At 33.2% G+C, this 19,217-nt stretch overlaps 1 protein-coding gene across 1 annotated transcript; it reads right to left on the bottom strand.

Moving 5' to 3' along the window:
* Nucleotides 1–9,660: 9,660 nt before the first annotated feature.
* Nucleotides 9,661–10,591, bottom strand: LOC111375731. Its single transcript, XM_022998601.1, has 2 exons — nt 10,059–10,591; nt 9,661–9,976 (listed from the first exon to the last, which is right to left on the bottom strand). Exons 1-2 carry the CDS (start codon nt 10,563–10,565, stop codon nt 9,890–9,892), a joined length of 594 nt encoding a protein of 197 aa, XP_022854369.1. The 5' UTR covers nt 10,566–10,591; the 3' UTR covers nt 9,661–9,889.
* Nucleotides 10,592–19,217: the final 8,626 nt, after the last annotated feature.

Raw genomic sequence — 19,217 nt, 5'->3', positions numbered from 1 at the left:
TCAAAATACGTCACTAGAAAATAGAGACAAATGAGATAGTAAGGGAGAGACAAAGAATGATGGAAAGGACAATGGAGATCTGGTTGTGGAAGTTTTGATCGGATTCCCGAAACTTCAATAATGTGGTTGGTTGCTGCTATTTTGGGATGAAGTGGTTTAAGAGTTAATCATATCTCAATCCCTTCATATCAAAATCTAAAACGTATCAAACTTGACATGCATTTTCACGACTTTCATTTGAAAAATAAAGTTATACATAAAATTGATTGTGCACGATAATTGATGACAATTTCATATTGTACTATTTAGGAAAATGTAGGATTTGATTCCTAATGACAAAAATCTTCGAATACAATTTAGGGATAGTTTAGTCTTCAACATTCAATAGTGTTGTGTGGGTAATTTTAATGACGAAAATCGATTAACGTGGCATTGACCGGTGAACTTAATATTTGCGATCATTTGCTAATGTTTAAGAATGAAAACCGATCTTCATAAATAATTTGAGATGATGTTGATATGTCAAGTCGTAAAGTACCAAGAAAAGACAAAAAACAATAGTAATCTAGAACAAATTTCACTGGCGCCACTAAACTTTTAGCAAAATCTCAATTGTGTCACTGAACTTTAATTAGTCTCGAATTAACCTAGAGCATAGAACAAAGTTTAAAGGGGCCGTGAAACTAACCCTTCAGTCAACGAGAAAATAAAGTATAGCTTTACCAATTCAATAGACTGGTCGTGTTATATATAATGTATGCTATTTCTTCATAAAGGAATTCTTCATATTGTGGAAAAGTCGATGGATCGTGGCTGAAGCCCTATGTTTATAAAATAAATATAAATCGAATTACTTGTACATTGTTTTTGTACATTAAATTTGATATTCCCTATGTATAAGAAATTTGATCATTGATTTGAATGAGTGGTCATAAAATCAATGTACATTACACGTGCCACATCAAACCATGTCAACCTATCAAAAATTTCCTAGGTGTTGTATTGGTAGCACCTATATGGTGCATTTCCTTTTCATTTTTTCTTCTTTTTTTTTTTTTTTTGGATGACAACCAATCAAAAAATTGACAAGTGTTCAATCCATAAAAATTCTATAAACTCCCCCTATACGTGTAGCATTACTTCAAACTTAACGTACATATAGCAAAATTGATTTAAAAAAAGAAAGAAAAACCACCAATTTACCACACTTTGAGCGGGCGGGAAATAAAAAGTAAAAACATTGCAATTTTCTTCAACATGTATGGGCCGTGGGGAAAGAGATCCATATTCTTCTTCACCATTTGTAGCAGTAGCGGATCCAGGAAAAAATTCAACACAGGCTAGTACGTATAAAAAAAAAATATTGCACATAAAAAAAAATTTACTTAAATTTTTTTTAATGGACATTTTGGCCGAAGGGACGGGTTGTAGCACGGCCCAACCCGTCCCTGGATCCGCCTATGATTTGTAGGGCGTGAAAGAGTACAGTGTAGTCAGCTGGATGATCAATCTCCATATGGGCAGCAGACGTGAAATCCCATGTGTAGTAGTCAGGGTGAATATAGTTTTTGTTATATGTATGGATCATATTGTAATTAAATTTATTGTTTACTCTTGTTTTGTTCTATAACCATGACATCATAAAAATGGTGGACTCGGATTATTTATAAAATGGGGTTTCATTATTAAACTATAAATACTACATGTGTGGATCGGAATTACGTGGATATTTTTTACTTTTTTAAGAAAAAGCAAAGAATTCAAAATCAAGAGAAGAAGAATCTTAAGGAAATTGTTAAGGAAAATATCATGACTCTAGGCTGCTCTTATTTTGGAATTCCTTGCAATCAAGCAAGGAGTTTGCTGGAGATGATTGAGGCTTCTGGAGGTGATCATGCAAGGAGTTTGCTGGATGTGATTGAGGCTTCTGGAGGTGATTGCAAGGAGTTTGCTGGAGAAGAATGATGCTGTACAGATGGGAAAATATCATGATTCTAGGTTGCTCTTATTTTGGAATTCCCTGCAATCAGGCAAGGAATTTGCTGGAAATGATTAAGGCTTCTGGAGGTGATTGAGGTTGCTGGAAATGATTGATATTTTCCTTAACACAAAATATTGAAGAAAGGAAGAGGAATAAAATCCATTGTATTCTTCACGTTTACTTGCATGTGGGTAAACAAACTATTCTAGCTTCCAATAACATTCAGTCCTTAGCTCCAGCTGTATTCCTTGCTGCCTTGCTAGATTCTATTACTCCCCCCTCAAGATGGAATGTGTGGATTGATCACAGCCATCTTGGACAAAAGAGAAAAAGTAAAGGAGCTAGCAAGGCTTTTGTGAAGATGTCAGCTAACTAGTGGTTGGAACGAACAGGTAAAAGCTTGACAGAACCATCAGCCACCTTATCTCGTATAAAATAACAATCTATCTCAATGTGTTTAGTACGTTCATGAAATATAGGATTAGAAGCTATGTGAACTGCCGCTTGATTATCACAAAATATAACAGTGGGGCCTTTGGTAGAAGTCTGAAAATCACCAAGTAATTGAGTAAGCCAAGTAAGTTCGCTAGCAGTAGAAGCTAACGCTCGATACTCAGCTTCAGCTGATGATCTAGAAACGGTGGTTTGTTTCTTGGCTTTCCATGAAATCAGAGAATCCCCAAGGAACACGCAAAAGCCTGTGACTGACTTCCTTGTGTCGAGGCATGACCCCCCAGTCCGCATCTGCAAATGCACGTAACTGTAAGGAAGATTATGCGGAAAATAGAATCCTTTGACTTGGGCTAGCTTTAATATATTGTAGAAGACGGTGGGCAGCATCCAAATGTGGCTGTCTAGGTTGGGATACAAATTGACTCAATTTGTGTACAGCAAACGTAATATCTGGCTTGGATATAGTGAAATAAAGAAGCCGACCAATGAGTCTCCTATACATGGAAGCATCAGCTATGAGATCACCTTCATAAGAACTGAGTTTGAGCTTGGGATCCATGGGTAATGCAGCTAGTTTAGATGCCAAAAGCCAGTATCCTCAAGTAACTGCAACGTATACTGTCTTTGTGATAAGAAAATACCCTTCTTAGACCTTGCTATCTCCAACCCAAGAAAATACTTTAAGTTGCCAAGGTCTTTCAATTTAAAATGACTGTGCAAGAACCCTTTGAGTTGATTGATTTCAAGCCGACTAGAACTTGTGATGAGGATATCATCAACATAGACTAAAAGAGCAATGAAGGCATTACCAATACCCTTGGTGAATAATGAATAGTCTAATTTGGATTGAGTAAATCCATGAGCAATAAGGGCATTTGAAAATTTTGAGAACCACTGTCGTGAAGCTTGCTTTAGTCCGTAGATTGATTTGTGGAGTTTACAAACAAGACGTTCTCCCTGAAGATCAAGTCCTGCATATTCTCTGTAACCCAATGGCAGATCCATGTATATCTCTTCAAATAAATCACCATTGAGAAAAGCATTATTTACATCGAGTTGACTAATATGCCCATTATTAATTGCAGCTAGAGCCAAGAAAACTTTAACTGTGAGCAGCTTTGCAACGGGTGAGAAAGTTTCAATAAAGTCCAGTCCCTCTTGCTGAGTATAGCCTTTAGCTACCAAACGTGCCTTGTATCTGTCTATGCTGCCATCTGCTTTGTATTTGATCTTATAAATCCATCTGCAGCCAATTGTGTGCTTCCCAATAGGTAAGGGTATCACAGACCAGGTTTTGTTCATTTCCATGGCATCCAATTCAGCTGACATATCATCCTTCCAATGGGAGAATTTCACAGCTTGGTAATAGTGTTCGGGTTCAAAATTGGAAGAAACATTGAGGAGAAAATTACGATGAGAAGGGGAAAAGGCCTTATATGAGATGTATTTGGATATGGAATATGGCAAGTAGTCAAATGTTTGTTGACCATTAATCAGGAGACAACAATGAAATCTCTTAAATATGAAGGAGGTTTAGAGAAGCGAGATGACCTTCTGGGAATATTGGATGTGTAAGGATGATGAGCAATGTGAGAAGAGGTAGTCTGCAAGTCATTTGTGTTATTGGGAATATTGTGATCTATGACTGCTTGTGAATTGATAGGAGGTATATGTGAATGAGAGGAAGAAAGGATGTCATAGATGGACATGGGTATCACAAGTTCAGGAAATGGATCAATCATGTCACAAGAATGAGGGATCGATTGAAATGGGAATATGTGCTCGTGGAATATAACATCCCTGGATATGAAAAAGGTTTTGGACTGAATATCATACAACTTGTATCCTTTGGTTCCAGGGGGATATCCTACAAATACATAGGTAGTGGCTCTAGGTTGAAATTTTGTTCGTTTGGAGGGTAATGTAGAGGCAAAGCACAAACTACCAAACACTTTGAAGTGATGATAATTGACAGGAGCATCATACAGTAGGTTATATGGGCATTGATTTTGTAAAACAGATGAAGGAGTTCTATTGATAATGAATGTTGCAGTTAAGATACATTCAGTCTAGAATTGAATGGGAACTTTTGCTTGAAAATAAAGTGATTTGGCCACATTAAGCAAATGTTGGTGTTTTCTCTCAACCACGGAATTTTGTTCAGGTCTTTCGACACATGAAAACTGGTGAATAACTCCCTTGGAATGGAAGAAATCAACAAATTTTAACTTAGGTGCATTGTCTGATCTGAACATCTTTATCCCTTTGTAAAATTGAGTTTCAATCATTTTAAAAAATCTGGGAATGATGCTACTGACTTCTGACTTGTGTTTCATGAGATATACCCACGTGAAACGAGTACTGTCATCTACTAAAGTAAGGAAGTATCTGTGTCCAGAATGTGATGCAACATGGTATGGCCCCCATGTATCACAGTGTACTAAATCAAAGGCATTTGCAGAAAAATGGTTGTTAGAGACAAATGATAGCCTTCTTTGCTTTGCCAATGGACAAACATTACAAGGGATTGAATTATGATCCTTACTTTGATCAAACTTTAAACCTAAAGAGTCTTTCAACAGTGCTAATTTTTGAAAAGACAAATGTCCTAATCTGTGATGCCAAGTATTGGCATTCACTTTATTTACAACTGAGGAAACAGAAACACAAACTTTATCAATCAAAAGATTTCTACTGTGAGTTGGAAATGAATCCAATGCTATTGCACTAATGATGTAAAGACCAGCACTTCTCCTACCCTTGCCAATCATCTTCTGATTGTGTGTATCCTGGATATCACACTCATTAGCAAAAAATCTGACAGTAATATTTGAATCCTTGGTCAATGAACTTACAGACATCAGATTGAATTTAAAGTCTGGCACATATAGTACATCTTCAAGCATCAGGTTATTGCTAAACTTCACAGTTCCAACAAAACTCACAAGTATCCTTTTATGCTTTGGTAAGGTAACATATGCATTCTCAATCAATTTCATAGAGTAAAAGGCAGACTTACTGAAGCATATATGGCTAGTTGCCCCAAAATCCATAACCCAATGCTTAGGAGAATTTAGACGTGGGTTAAGTGCAATAGAAAAACAAGTACCTGAGACTTGATTAGTATGTTCATCATTTCCAGTGTTGGTTTTTGCAGAAGTCAGATGGTTGCCCAGCATATTCATCAATTGTTGATATTGGGTATGGTTCAAGGAATGCATGAAATCTTCTGCATTTGTGTGTGCTTGTTCTGACTTATTCGCAAATACCACTTGATTAGCAGCAATATGTTGTGGCTGATTGTCCACTTGATCAGTAAAGTTGGATCTCTGCTTCATCTTATACCCAAGAGGATACCCATGCAGTTTATAGCATTTATCCATCGAGTGCCCTGCAAGTTTGCAATAAGTGCAAATTGGTTTTTCTTTCTTCTGAAATTTGTGTTGTCCTAAGCTGCCTTTCTTTGGATCGATTTTGGCATAGAACGCCATTGAGTCTCCAGTGTTGGAGATACCAGCATTAATGCTTATATTGTGCTGGTGTTCTTCTTGAGATACAAGGGAAAATACCTTGTTGATGGAAGGCATTGGGTCCATAAGTAGTAGTTGACCCCTAACTTGTGCAAATGTATCATTCAACCCCATCAAGAAACTCATGACATACTCCATCTGGTAATGTTCTGAGAGCTTCTTATTTCCACCGCAAGAACATTTTCCACAAGAGCATGTTGGTCTATAGTTGCTTAATTCTTCCAAAATTGTTTTCAATTTAGTGAAATACACACCCACAGATAATTGCCCCTGAGTGAGGTTCATCAGCTCACGCCTTAATTGGAATATACGAGGCCCATTCCTTTGTTGAAACCTTTCCTTTAAATTGATCCATATATCATGGGCAGATTCAGAATAAATCACACTTGCAGAAATTTCTTTCGAAACTGAATTCAGTATCCATGAAATGACGATATTGTTGTTTCGAATCCAATTGCTGACCTGGTCATCACTGTTGTCAGGTTTGGCTATTGACCCATCAATAAAGCCGATTTTGTTCTTCGCAGAGAGAGCAATCATCATGGCTTGACTCCATGAACAATAGTTATCACCAGTAAGGAGCTGTGACGCAAGCACAAGTCCCGGATTATCAGAATGATGGAGGTAATACGGGCTGGAGATATCATCAATTGCAGTGGAATTGCTAGTTGATGATGCGGAATTAATTTGATCAGTAGTTGACGCCATATCAAATCAACTACAAATTGATCAAGGAAGAGAGAGCAATTATCATTGCTCTGATACCATATTGAAGAAAGGAAGAAGAATAAAATTCATTGTATTCTTCACGTTTACTTGCATGTGGGTAAACAAACTATTCTAGCTTCCAATAACATTCAGTCCTTAGCTCCAGCTGTATTCCTTGCTGCCTTGCTAGATTCTGTTAATATGTTACATTTTATTGAATGAGAAATCTCCATAAAAGGAGAAGAGGAAACACTCCATTAAAAGAGGAAAATAATACTCTATAATAGGAGGAAGAAAACACTCCATTAAAGGAGGAAATGAAAAACCTCCATGAAGGAGGGATTGGAAGATATTACAATCCAATGAACTACAATGCCTACACGTGCAGTATTTATAGAGAGAGTGACTAACTAACTAACTATAACAGCTCGAAAGAGCTAGCTGATCTGTGTGGAAGGCTGGAGAATGAATCTGATCCGTTGAATAAGATGTCTGGGATCTAGAATCTGGTTGAGCTAGCAGGAATATTCTGGTGTAATCTGCTGGAATATTCTGATACACCCCCCCCCCTCCCCCTCAAGATGGACTAGGGAGATTGACAATAGTCCATCTTGAAGATTAAGGAAGACAAAATCTGATATAGATCAATTGCTGAATTCATAATGTTGTTCAAGCAAAATGCCAGTATTCCATTCCCAGAAATAATAACGAAGAGCTTTCTTCTACATTTTATCAAACATCTTGTGTGCAGCTTCACTTACTAAAGAGAAGAGTGAAAAGGATGTCAAGCAGTAATCAACGTTGGGGATTTGTATCCAGACGAGGAAAAAGAATTTCTGATCAACTTGTCAGTTCCGGTGCTTCGAGTTTCTAGTTGAAATACGTCGACCAAAGTTGTGTCCCCTGCAGATACCACAGTTAACTTGGAAGTGAATCGGCAGAGAAATCGCCTTTAGGCAGCAGAAGGCATTTCAGAGGCTCAAAGGATTGTGCAGACTGGAAATCTAAGTGATGCACGGGATCTACTGACAACGAGGAGTCCCCTTCAAATTTCTTGATTGTGAATCCCGATCTGATTTCGGGGTTGAGAAATCAAGTCTTGTAGTCTCGCAAACCAAACAATTTGAGAAGGCTGTACGTCCAGCTGCTTGGAAGAGTACAGAACTGAATAAGAAATTCTGATCTGAAGCCAAAGTTATCTTCAGATTCAAACGAACTTTGATCCAGTAAAATGCTAAAAAAATTGAAAGACGGCAGCATGAAGCATTTATATGCTCTGATACCATGTTATATTTTATTGAATGAGAAATCTCCATAAAAGGAGGAGAGGAAACACTCCATTAAAAGAGGAAAATAATACTCTATAATAGGAGGAAGAAAACACTCCATTAAAGGAGGAAATGAAAAACCTCCATGAAGGAGGGATTGGAAGATATTACAATCCAATGAACTACAATGCCTACGCGTGCAGTATTTATAGAGAGAAAGTGACTAACTAACAACTACTAACTAACTAACTGTAACAGCTGGAAAGAGCTGGCTGATCTGTGTGGAAGGCTAGAGAATGAATCTGATCCGTTGAATAAGATGTCTGGGATCTAGAATCTGGTTGAGCTAGAAGGAATATTCTGGTGTAATCTGCTGGATGTGATTGAGGCTTCTGGAGGTGATTGCAAGGAGTTTGCTGGAGAAGAATGATGCTGTACAGATGGGAAAATATCATGATTCTAGGTTGCTCTTATTTTGGAATTCCTTGCAATCAGGCAAGGAATTTGCTGGAAATGATTGAGGCTTCTAGAGGTGATTGAGGTTGCTGTCATGATTGATATTTTCCTTATCACAAATTTCATTTCCATCACTTATTCATTCGCTTTAAAGCATCAAATTTACAAGGAGAAGGAAAAAAAAAATGAAACAGAAATTAGATAATAGAAATAAAAATATTTTTCTGGTATTAGTAATGCTTACCAACCATTTAATCATTCGTTGCTTAGTTTGATTATTTAATAATAATAATAATAATAATAATAATAATAATAATAATAATAATAATAATAATAATAATAATAATAATAATAAATTGTTTAGTTTTTATTTCTTTGGTTCTAGATTTAAATTCGAAATTGAACTAAATTGAAATTGAAATGAACCTATCCATGATCAGATCTAATACTCATTACTCAATTTAATTTAAGAAGAACTTAATTGAACCCGAACTTTTGTTCCCTAGAAGCTCTCCCTCAGGTAATATAATGGCCAACTATATCTTCTTCATGCATTTTTTTTTTTTTTTAACGATCTTAAATAAAACATGGAATCATCAATAAAGAAAATGTTACTTAGTCAAAACTTGTAGTTATTTATGATATGTTGGGTTAATTTGAAATAAATAAATTAGATAATAGGGATAAATTAATTTTACGGTATTAGTAATGCTTACCAACAATTTAATCGTGACTTAATTTGATTATAAAAAAGAACTAAAAAAAATTGATGCGCTTATTTCTTCTTTTTATTTCCTGTAGATTCAGTATTTTATATAAATAGATTGACTGCATTTCATGATTTCCATTGAGAATATAAGATCAACATAAAAATTATGGGTAATTTTATTTGAAATATTGGTTTGGAAGCAGTTTATTTGCTGCCGAGTGGTGGGGGGACATTGAAAAAGAAGTGTCTTCCTTTTTTTTGGTTGAGCTATAATAACAAATCGAGAAATTAAACAACCATTAGGGTCTATGGTATCATTTAGATTCAACTCTACCTTCATCCTTCTTTTCCTCTGCGTTACAAGATATACATCAAATGCGGATTATCTCTAACTAAAATAAATTGCATTACTATATTTGCTCAACCGAAAGAGGGAAAAATAAAAAATGAAGAACTTAATGAGGTTAAGATGAAAAGGTAGCAGTAGCTATTTTGTAATAATAAGGCGAACCAAGAAAATACAGAAAAAATACAATCATAATCCAGAACAAATTTCTTTGGCGTCACTGAACTTAGTGAAATATCAATTGTGTCACTAAACTTTAGTTTGTCTGAAGTCCAGTTTAATTTCAAAAGACTAGAACTTCAATACAAGTAGAAAGATCAATGTCTAATCATTGCACTGAAATTTCAAGAAAAACAACTAATTTTCTAAGATTAGTACTAAACATTGGAAAGAGTTATCAATCTTTCATGCGTTCTTCTGGTAGCAAAAATTATCTAGTCACTGGGCTATGGGAGGACAGAATTTCTGAGGCACCAACAGGAGTAAGAATTTAACAGCCAACTTTGCATCATGATGTGGAAAAACCTGTCAAAATGTTAGAAAACTCCTCAAAAAACTGATTTGGTTACAAAAATAAAGATGGAGCAGTAGTAGTATGTGGTCTTACATGAACACACAAGCCAATGATAAATACAGCGAACATCCATAATCCTTTCGTAATATGAAGATCATCTTTAGAGTCCAGAAAATAAGTGATCGAAAACGATTCGTATTGAAAGACAAGAGATCTCAGGATAAAAAGTGAATCATTATCAGAGCTTAACCTCGCAGACAGCATTAAAATTAAACCTCCATAAGCAAAGATCTGATAGAATTGTTCGGAGTTCCTGACCATCTTGAACACTATTGTGTTCACAACAACTATTGGTAAACCAAGTATTACAAATCCGACATTTTCGGACACCACATTTGGAAGCTTTATCAAAACCCAGTTTATTAAGGTCAAGATCATGCTGAAAAACAGAAAAATACCCAAATCCCATATGCATATCCGGTTAACCACACTGGTGAGTTTAGTCAAGAAAAGTAAACAAAATAAAACATGAGAAATTGGCAAAAAATAAAACAGAATTCTTTCACTCTTCTGGATCAAGGGAGCGTTAAGCTGAGCCATTAGAGAACAACTGAAAGTGAGAGAAAGTCAGGGGCTAGGGTTTATGGAGTGAAGACAGAAAGGGCCTACGGGGTATTCAATAAATAGAGAGGAGAAAAGGGTATATTTCACAATTAGTCCCTAATCTTTAGATACTGTTGTTTATCCGTCCTCAACTATAAAATTTGACCTTTTAAATCCTTAACTTGCTTATTTGGCATTGATGATCATTTTTCACAGTTCTCCTCAATTTTGAGACTAAATCTTGGCTCATTTTTTTCCCCAGAGAATTATCTCAGTGAACCAGGTGATGACTAATTGGTAACTTGAAAAATTAAAACTAATTACAAAAAAGGGATTAATTTCAAAACAAATTAATTGCTAGAAAACAATATGAATAGGTTTTGTTTAGTTGTTCAACGAGGGAGATGTGCAAAACCAGGCAAGGTCGAGACAGATATTAAAATACCTCCCATTTTACGCGTTTTTATTATTATTATTATTATTTTTTATCTTATAAATACGATATAACTTGAAACACAAAACAAAAATAAATAGATTAGAAAACATAATCGGGCAGGTTCGATGCAGGTTCTGTGCAATTTTGGTGCAGGAACAATGTTCCCCCATGCACTACTACCATTTTCATGTAATGTCGATAATTTGTGGACAATGTAGAGAAAGCAAGAACCAGATAATGTTTTACATTTGATCAAAGTGAATTATTTTTAACATCGATGTTTATTCATTTGATTCTGCATTTCCTTTTTCTTTCCCTATCTTAATTTTGTTTTGTGTACAAAGGATTTAAATAATCCTAGATTTTGGACTGTGATGATACAAAAAACATTCTACATAGGATTGGACTGTGTTTTGCTCGAGTCCCCAATAGCTGTCTCCTCTTCTTTTCCCTCGGGTAATGGATGACCTTACATGACAACTGACCCTGTGGTTGCATCAAAACTGTTGGTTTGATGACCAGTTTGGTAGTTGTTGGCAAATCTTTTAGAGAACTTTTCGACTTCTTGTAGTCTACTTTTCTTCCTCTTCAAACTGCATCGAAGATCCTTGGGATGGGATGGAGGCAGTGCTGGAACAATGAATGGAGGGATTTTGGAGGTATTCCTCATATAACATGTGAATAGATTTTGCAACTGCAGATACAGTTGGCGGCACGACAGGTTCAGGGGCTTTACTAGGTCCATCTATTACTTCTTGAAGTCAATGGGGCAACTAATATTTTGGAGAACTACGTCCAGTAACCTTTTCCTTTCCCTTTGTTTGATAAAATCTCTGATCCTAGTTAACGCTGGCAGATGGATCAGAATTGGCAGGCTCTCCATTTTCCATATGAAACAATTTTGATGATTTATCAAGGCCCTGCAATATCTCCAATCTGGTAGCATTTTTCTGGTTCTCCCTATGCTGTAATTTTAAGCTCTCTGAACAACTTAGACAGATCATCACGTGTGACATTTCTTACTTATGAAGTAAGTAGTTGATCTCACAAGTTAAAGTGTGATGACACTTAAATAAACACGTAGATGTTTTTTTATAGAACAAAACATTAGAGACCCCCTAAAAGATTTTACATGGATAACTATTTGAGTGTCAGTGGTTAATATCTAACGTTCCGTAGTGGAATGGTCCTTTAACTTGAGGTCCTCATAGAGCCTTGTATGAGGACAGTCATGCTTTGACGGTGTTAAATGTTCCTCTGCCAAGGGTCGCTAATATGGTATCGTTCAAGTATGTCAAGAATTGTATGAAGATTGTGAATAACCAATAGATGATTCGTCACTCTTAGATAGTAAGAGATTATGATCTGCATTTCATTCAATTAAGTCGATAACAAAATCTTTGACCAATGTGTACTCATAAGTCGAATATGAGTTTTCGACTTATGTTGATTTAACAGTAAAATGGAAGATATGATCAATAATCGAAATTGACACACTTCCATATCTCGTAATTGATTGGATCATATTGACGGAGGGATTATAATTTCACGATAAACGAAAAAGTTTAGTTTTGTCATACCAAGTGACATTTCCCGTTACATGCATGATCCTAAAACATTGCTAGATGTCAATCTGAGACAACGAGTGTGAATTGATAATAAATTAAAATGATGTTTTAATTTATCAATTTTAATTAGATCAAAATAATATTTCACGTCGTTAAGAATCATGATCGAGAACCTGATGGGTCGCACACAAAAGGAGAACTAGAAGATTGTGATTTGTCAATTAATTAATTTAACAAGAGTTGGATAAATTAATTAATTGAGGGATCCTTGGTAAGAATTGAAATCCGTTTTATTTTCCGCTGCGCATGATAAATAAATTGTAATACCTTATATTAAAAAAAAAAAAAGAAAAGTCAAACAAAAAAAAAAGAACTAAAAACAAAAAAAAAAAAAAAAAAAGAAAAGTCAAACAAAAAAAAAAAAAAATGAAAAAAAAAAAAAAATGAAAAAAAAAAAAAAATGAAAAAAAAAAAAAAATGAAAAAAAAAAAAAAATGAAAAAAAAAAAAAAATGAAAAAAAAAAAAAAATGAAAAAAAAAAAAAAATGAAAAAAAAAAAAAAATGAAAAAAAAAAAAAAATGAAAAAAAAAAAAAAATGAAAAAAAAAAAAAAATGAAAAAAAAAAAAAAATGAAAAAAAAAAAAAAATGAAAAAAAAAAAAAAATGAAAAAAAAAAAAAAATGAAAAAAAAAAAAAAATGAAAAAAAAAAAAAAATGAAAAAAAAAAAAAAATGAAAAAAAAAAAAAAATGAAAAAAAAAAAAAAATGAAAAAAAAAAAAAAATGAAAAAAAAAAAAAAATGAAAAAAAAAAAAAAATGAAAAAAAAAAAAAAATGAAAAAAAAAAAAAAATGAGGCGGTATACCCAAGTTAAAAACATATCCAATTACACACACAACACACATAATACACACAAATGAAAGAAAACAGAGAAGAAACGAGAAAGAGAAAAAGAGAGGGAAAAGAAAGGAAAAAGAAGAAAAAAAAGGAGAAGAGGAAGAAAAAAATAGGAAAGTTCACTTATGCTGTTAGAAATATAAGTGCTCTATATTATTAGACTTGAATTCCTCAATTTTGAAAGGTAAGTAAAAACTTACTTATTGTTAAGTTATGTTTGATTTTATAATTGTTAGATTGTTAAACTAAATTCAATTTTATTGAAGGGGTTAAGTATAATAAACTATAAAATTGAGTAAAGTGAAAGAAAAATTAGTTTTAGTGATTAAAGAGACCGTGAAAATCGCTTAAACGTGAAATGATTAAGTTTGGGTATCGCCTATTTAATTATTGAAATTATTTAAAATAATTAATTGTTTATTTAAAAATTATATCGTATTTCAGGCGACGACACTGATATCAGGACAGCTTACCAATTGGGTAGATTTTGCGAACGTAGTACTGTGAGTGAAAAAATATAAATATTTTTTAAGTATTTATAAATTAAGTTTATTGTTAAAGTATGTGCAATTATATGCAATTATGTGTTCGAATTACATGATTTTTATGGAAATATCTTTTATTATGATACATGTGGGATTTCAAAGATTGTATACGTTACATTGTGAATTGGAATATGAGATATAATTTTGAAATCGACCAGAAAAGTACCCGTGATTATATATTTTTTCTAGTTCACTGAGGGGCCTTGGCCGTGTTCTATACTACACTGAGGGGTCATGGATCGGGGATGAAGGGGTCTCGACCATGTACATATAGTTCACTGAGGGGCCTTGACCGTGTTCTAGAATTGATTTTGAGAAGTCTTTGAGACCGACTTTCGTTCACGGAGGGGCCAAAGGCCCGTGACGAAAATTTTTAGCCCGATGGGCAGATTACATAATTCAGTTAGAAGGTACATTTTTGGTGGATTGGTCAGCACGTTTGATGTGATGAGATTATAACGTGGTTATCAGCTGATGTTATATCATGATTTTAAGATGATATTTTTATGACATTATGTGAATATTTCACTTTTTGGTTATAATTACATGATGGTAGCTTGTGAATTATCAAATGGTATGAATTTGATTTTCAATAAAAATGTATAAATGAAAAAATATATTTATTTTGAACCTCTCCACTCACTGAGTTATCAACTCATATATTTTCCCACAATTTTTCCTACAGGTGGTAATTGATTCTTTTTAGCTGGAAGAGCCTAATGATTTCGGAATGAGAGCCACACGACATGTTAAATATTATAACTCATATTGATGAAGCACGAAATAAATATTTTGGGCCCATCGCATTATGTTTTACATAAGCATTGATTTTGTTGTATTTTTGAAATAACTCATAGTCAGCCTTGGTAATAGATTTGACATCTAGTCAGCATCTATCATCGGCGCACGTCACGTTTCAGGTCCACAGGGTGATTCGGGACGGGTCGTGTCATAAATTCCCAACAGAAACTACATGAATCAGTGACTAGGCGAGAGGGCCCGCGGTGGTGAATGTATTTGTTTCTGTGAAGAAACTGAAATTTCGTTAAACTTGTTTCTTGTACTCGGGCGTCACAAAAAACAACCATTCAAGACTTGTATTAGTAGTGCATGTCCTACAAATTCAGTATTTTATATAGCTAGAGTGACAAGCATTTCATGACTTCATTGAAAAACTAAAATTAACATAAAAAATGAGTGCGTTTTGCTTGTATTTAAATGGTTCAAAACTATTTTCGTATAAGATGATTTGGCTTTCTTGCCGTGGCTGGTGGCCCATGTATATAAAATGAATAAAATCTCATTGGCCTTCTTCTTCAACATGTATAGGCCGTGGGAAAAGAGACCCAGATCATCGTGTCCTCCATTGCAGTCCTTCTTCACCATTTTCAGTGTCTAAAAACTACAGTATAGGGGCAGCAGACGTAAAATCCCATGTTTAGTCGTTAGGGTTTCCAACTTCCTTTTACGTGCATGGCTTGCTAATCCGAATATGTGGTACGTTTATTTTTACCAAGATTGGGTGTGATAGATGAGATTGTGCAGCCACTATATTTCTAGGAATGGATGAACGACACTTTTGGTGGTAATGGATGACTTTCACGATTTTGGTGCTTATTTTTTGAGGCTTTTCTTGTTTACAGCGTGAATGCAGTTTTTATTATACGTATGGATCATATCATAATTAAATTTATTTTTTGCCCTTATTTTATTTTATAACCATGACATCATAAACATGGTGAGCTCGGATTATTTATAAAATGAGTATTCATTCTTATACTATAGATACTACATGATTTTTTTTTTATTTAAAGAAAAAATGAAAGTTCACCCTTCGTGCTAAGCATACATTTTGAGGCTCATGCCAAGTCGACTACCATGCAGACTTTGCAAATCGTAACAGGACCCTATCTGCTGCACATATATGTTTTCATATGCATTGAGGCAAAGAATTCAAAATCAAGAGGAAGAAAACCATAAGCAACTTTCATTTTCATCACATTGATTCATTCGCTTCAAATCATCAAATTTACAAGGGGAAAAAACATGAAATATAAATTAGATAATAGAAATAAAATATTTTTATGGTATTAGTAACGCTATACTAATTCATTTAATCATCATTGCTTAGTTTGACTATTTAAAAAAAAAAAAATCTAAGTTTTTATTTCCTTGATTCTAAATTTAGAATCGAGGTTCGAACTAAATTGAAATTAACCCGTCTATATATATATATATATATATATATATATATTTGTTTGTCTAAGACAAAATTTAGGAAGGCAAAATTTGTTAATAAAAGTACAGTCACAAGTAATTTTCGTCAAAATTTATTTATTGTTCTATAACCATGAAATAACATATTAAACAGGATCTCGGATTATTTATGAAATGGGGCTTCATCTTTTAACCAATCAAAAATCTTAGCATGTTATTGTAGATATCGATTTGATTTTGTCAATGCTACATTGGATGATTTCCGTCGTTAGAACTACCTACACAACTATAATGAATGTTGAAGACTTAAATGTCCCTAATTTGTATTGGACGATACAAATCCTATATTTTTCCTACGTTGTATTCCATGGAATTGTCAATCAATTATCGTGCACAATAGAACTTAGGCGTTCGACGCTTGATGGCGACTGTCCTGCAATATTTCAAAATTGTTTGATAATATATATATATATATATATATATATATATATATATAAGAAAACAATAATATTTTTTCGCTCAATATTTTCATCTTCCTATAAAAAATTTCCTACTCTGTCCCCGATTAAAAAAAATAATAATAATATTTTTCTTTCATGAATTGCAATTAGATATTCATTTGTCTACTATATAAGTATATATATAGTAGACAAATTTTAAAATTGCTATTGAAGCTAGACAAAGGACGCACGGTATATATATACATAAGTTAAAAGGACATCAGTCATGGTAGTACTATACTAAAATGGGGGAGGTCTACGAGACGAGGAGTAGGCATTGTCACCAAAGTGTTAAAGTGACACATTTATCTATACTATTTTGATATGATTGTGATTGAATTAGAATATCTTCATTTCAATTTAAAAAATAATAATAATAACTCCATTATTTTTTTGACACGTCATCTTTTCTCAATCATTATGTAACCTCGTTATGTTCAAGTGGGATTATTCATTTTGAGATTACTTCAATAATACCATGTTCTCGTTTTTATTTAAAATGGATAGTAACTTTAATTCTGGAATATAAAATAAAAAATGACAAGTCATCTTTTAGACAATTGGATTCATTAGAACATCAAGAGTGGCATTTGTTAGAATATAACCGTATAAAAATGGCATTTGTTAGAATATAATTTTTATTAAATTCAAAGTACATTTTACCATTATAACAGACCAAAATGTCGGGATTCTTAAAATTTATTGGTGGACGTGAATAGAAATTGTTCAAAACTGACTTGTGCCATAGTACTTAAAAACACATTTCAATAGGACGAGATAACTTTTTTCCTACCATCTGTGACCTTGCGATACGTTTAACTATCTATGGATAGTAATAAATTAATATTAAAAAATTTGCAAGTCGGTACGAGTGGCTTCAAGGGAGTAGAAATAGGATCAAATGGTCACATTGCACGTCTAAAAGCAAAACAAAGAGAATTAATTTATATGTACAACTGTTGACAATTTTGATTGACAACATTGATATTGTCACAAACTGGCATTGATTTTAAAAATAATTTTTAGAATGGTTGAATGCGATATTTTAAGTGTGAATTGTCAATCAAAATTGTAAAAAAATAAAAATAAATAAAATTGTACAAGTAACAAGATTGAAACAAAGAAGAAAAATACAAAAATTTAAAATTAATGCCAATGTACACAACAATAATGACAGTTGAGGGGGAATTTAGCGTGGTTCCACATAAACGGAATGTCTTGTAAATAGAATGGTCAGTTTAGAAATAAAATATTTTTATGGTATTAGAATGGTTAGTTTGGTGGTTGTAAATGGAATGGTCAGTTTGGTGCTGGTTCGATTTTTAGTAAAATAATTAGGTTTTTCAATATAATCATAATTCGAACATTTATTCACTTTTCTAATATTTAAAACGACGCAACAATTTAACAAATAATAAGTTTTATCTTAATATTAAATGACAAGCATAGTTTAAATATATAAAAATAAATAACAAGTTGTTTAGTAAAATTCACTCACCAATGTACAGGAATGACAAAAAAAAAAAAAATTAACAGCAAAACATTATCAAATTTCATTTTTATCATATTGATTCATTCACTTCAAATCATCAAATCTTCAAGAAAAAAAAAAGAAAAAAAAATATTTTTATTTAGTAATGCTTAACATCCATTTAATCATATGTTGCTTAGTTCGAGTATCCAAAAAGGAAAAGAAAATTTGACAAGCTCAATTCTTTTTTTATTTCCTTGGTTCTAAATTTAGAATTGAGAATCGAACTGAAATGAAATGAACCTGTCGATGCTCAAGTCTAATACTCATGATTACCCAACGTAATTTAAGAACTGAACCAAATTAGAACTTATGTCCCCTAGTAGCTCTCCCTGAATTGATATAATGGCCAATTATTTCTTATTCACATATTTTTTTTTAACAATCTTAAGTAGAACATGAAATCATAAATACAAAAATGTTATATAGTCAAAATTTATAGTCATTTACATTTATCTAACTTCATAATTTGTTCTATATTTGCTCATTCTACTTATCTTTGTTACCTATTTTGGCGAAATTATTGACATGATAAGAGTCGATGATGTGAATAGTTGAATTTTTTATTTCTTAATTTTTAATTCTAGCTTAACAAAAAAAAAAGGTGACTCATCTTTCCCAATGTCACTACGGCAGTTAATAATCCACCCCCCACCCCCCAAAAAAATAATAAAATCTTTCAAATTACACAGAATGAAAGATTTATGTGTATTTTTTTTTTTTTCCCGGTCAAAGTAGTTAAGCTTTCGCTCCATATTTTACGTCAGTTTTATTTTTCAAGTGAAAATCATGAAATGCATGTCAAAGTTGATATTAGGGTTTTAGTATAAAGATTGAGATATGATTATAACTGGAACCAGTTCATCCTAGATTTAGCTGCCATCAACCGCGATTTCAACTGGACAATTTAGCTCAAAATTAGGTTTGTCTTCGTAATTGTGGAAAAGCTGATGGG

Source organism: Olea europaea, chromosome 2 (genome assembly GCF_002742605.1).
Source record: "Olea europaea var. sylvestris chromosome 2, O_europaea_v1, whole genome shotgun sequence".
In the NCBI taxonomy this organism is placed as follows: Eukaryota; Viridiplantae; Streptophyta; class Magnoliopsida; order Lamiales; family Oleaceae; genus Olea; species Olea europaea.
Note: the sequence above shows the minus strand (reverse complement) of the source record. Positions and strands in the feature narration are given on the sequence as shown.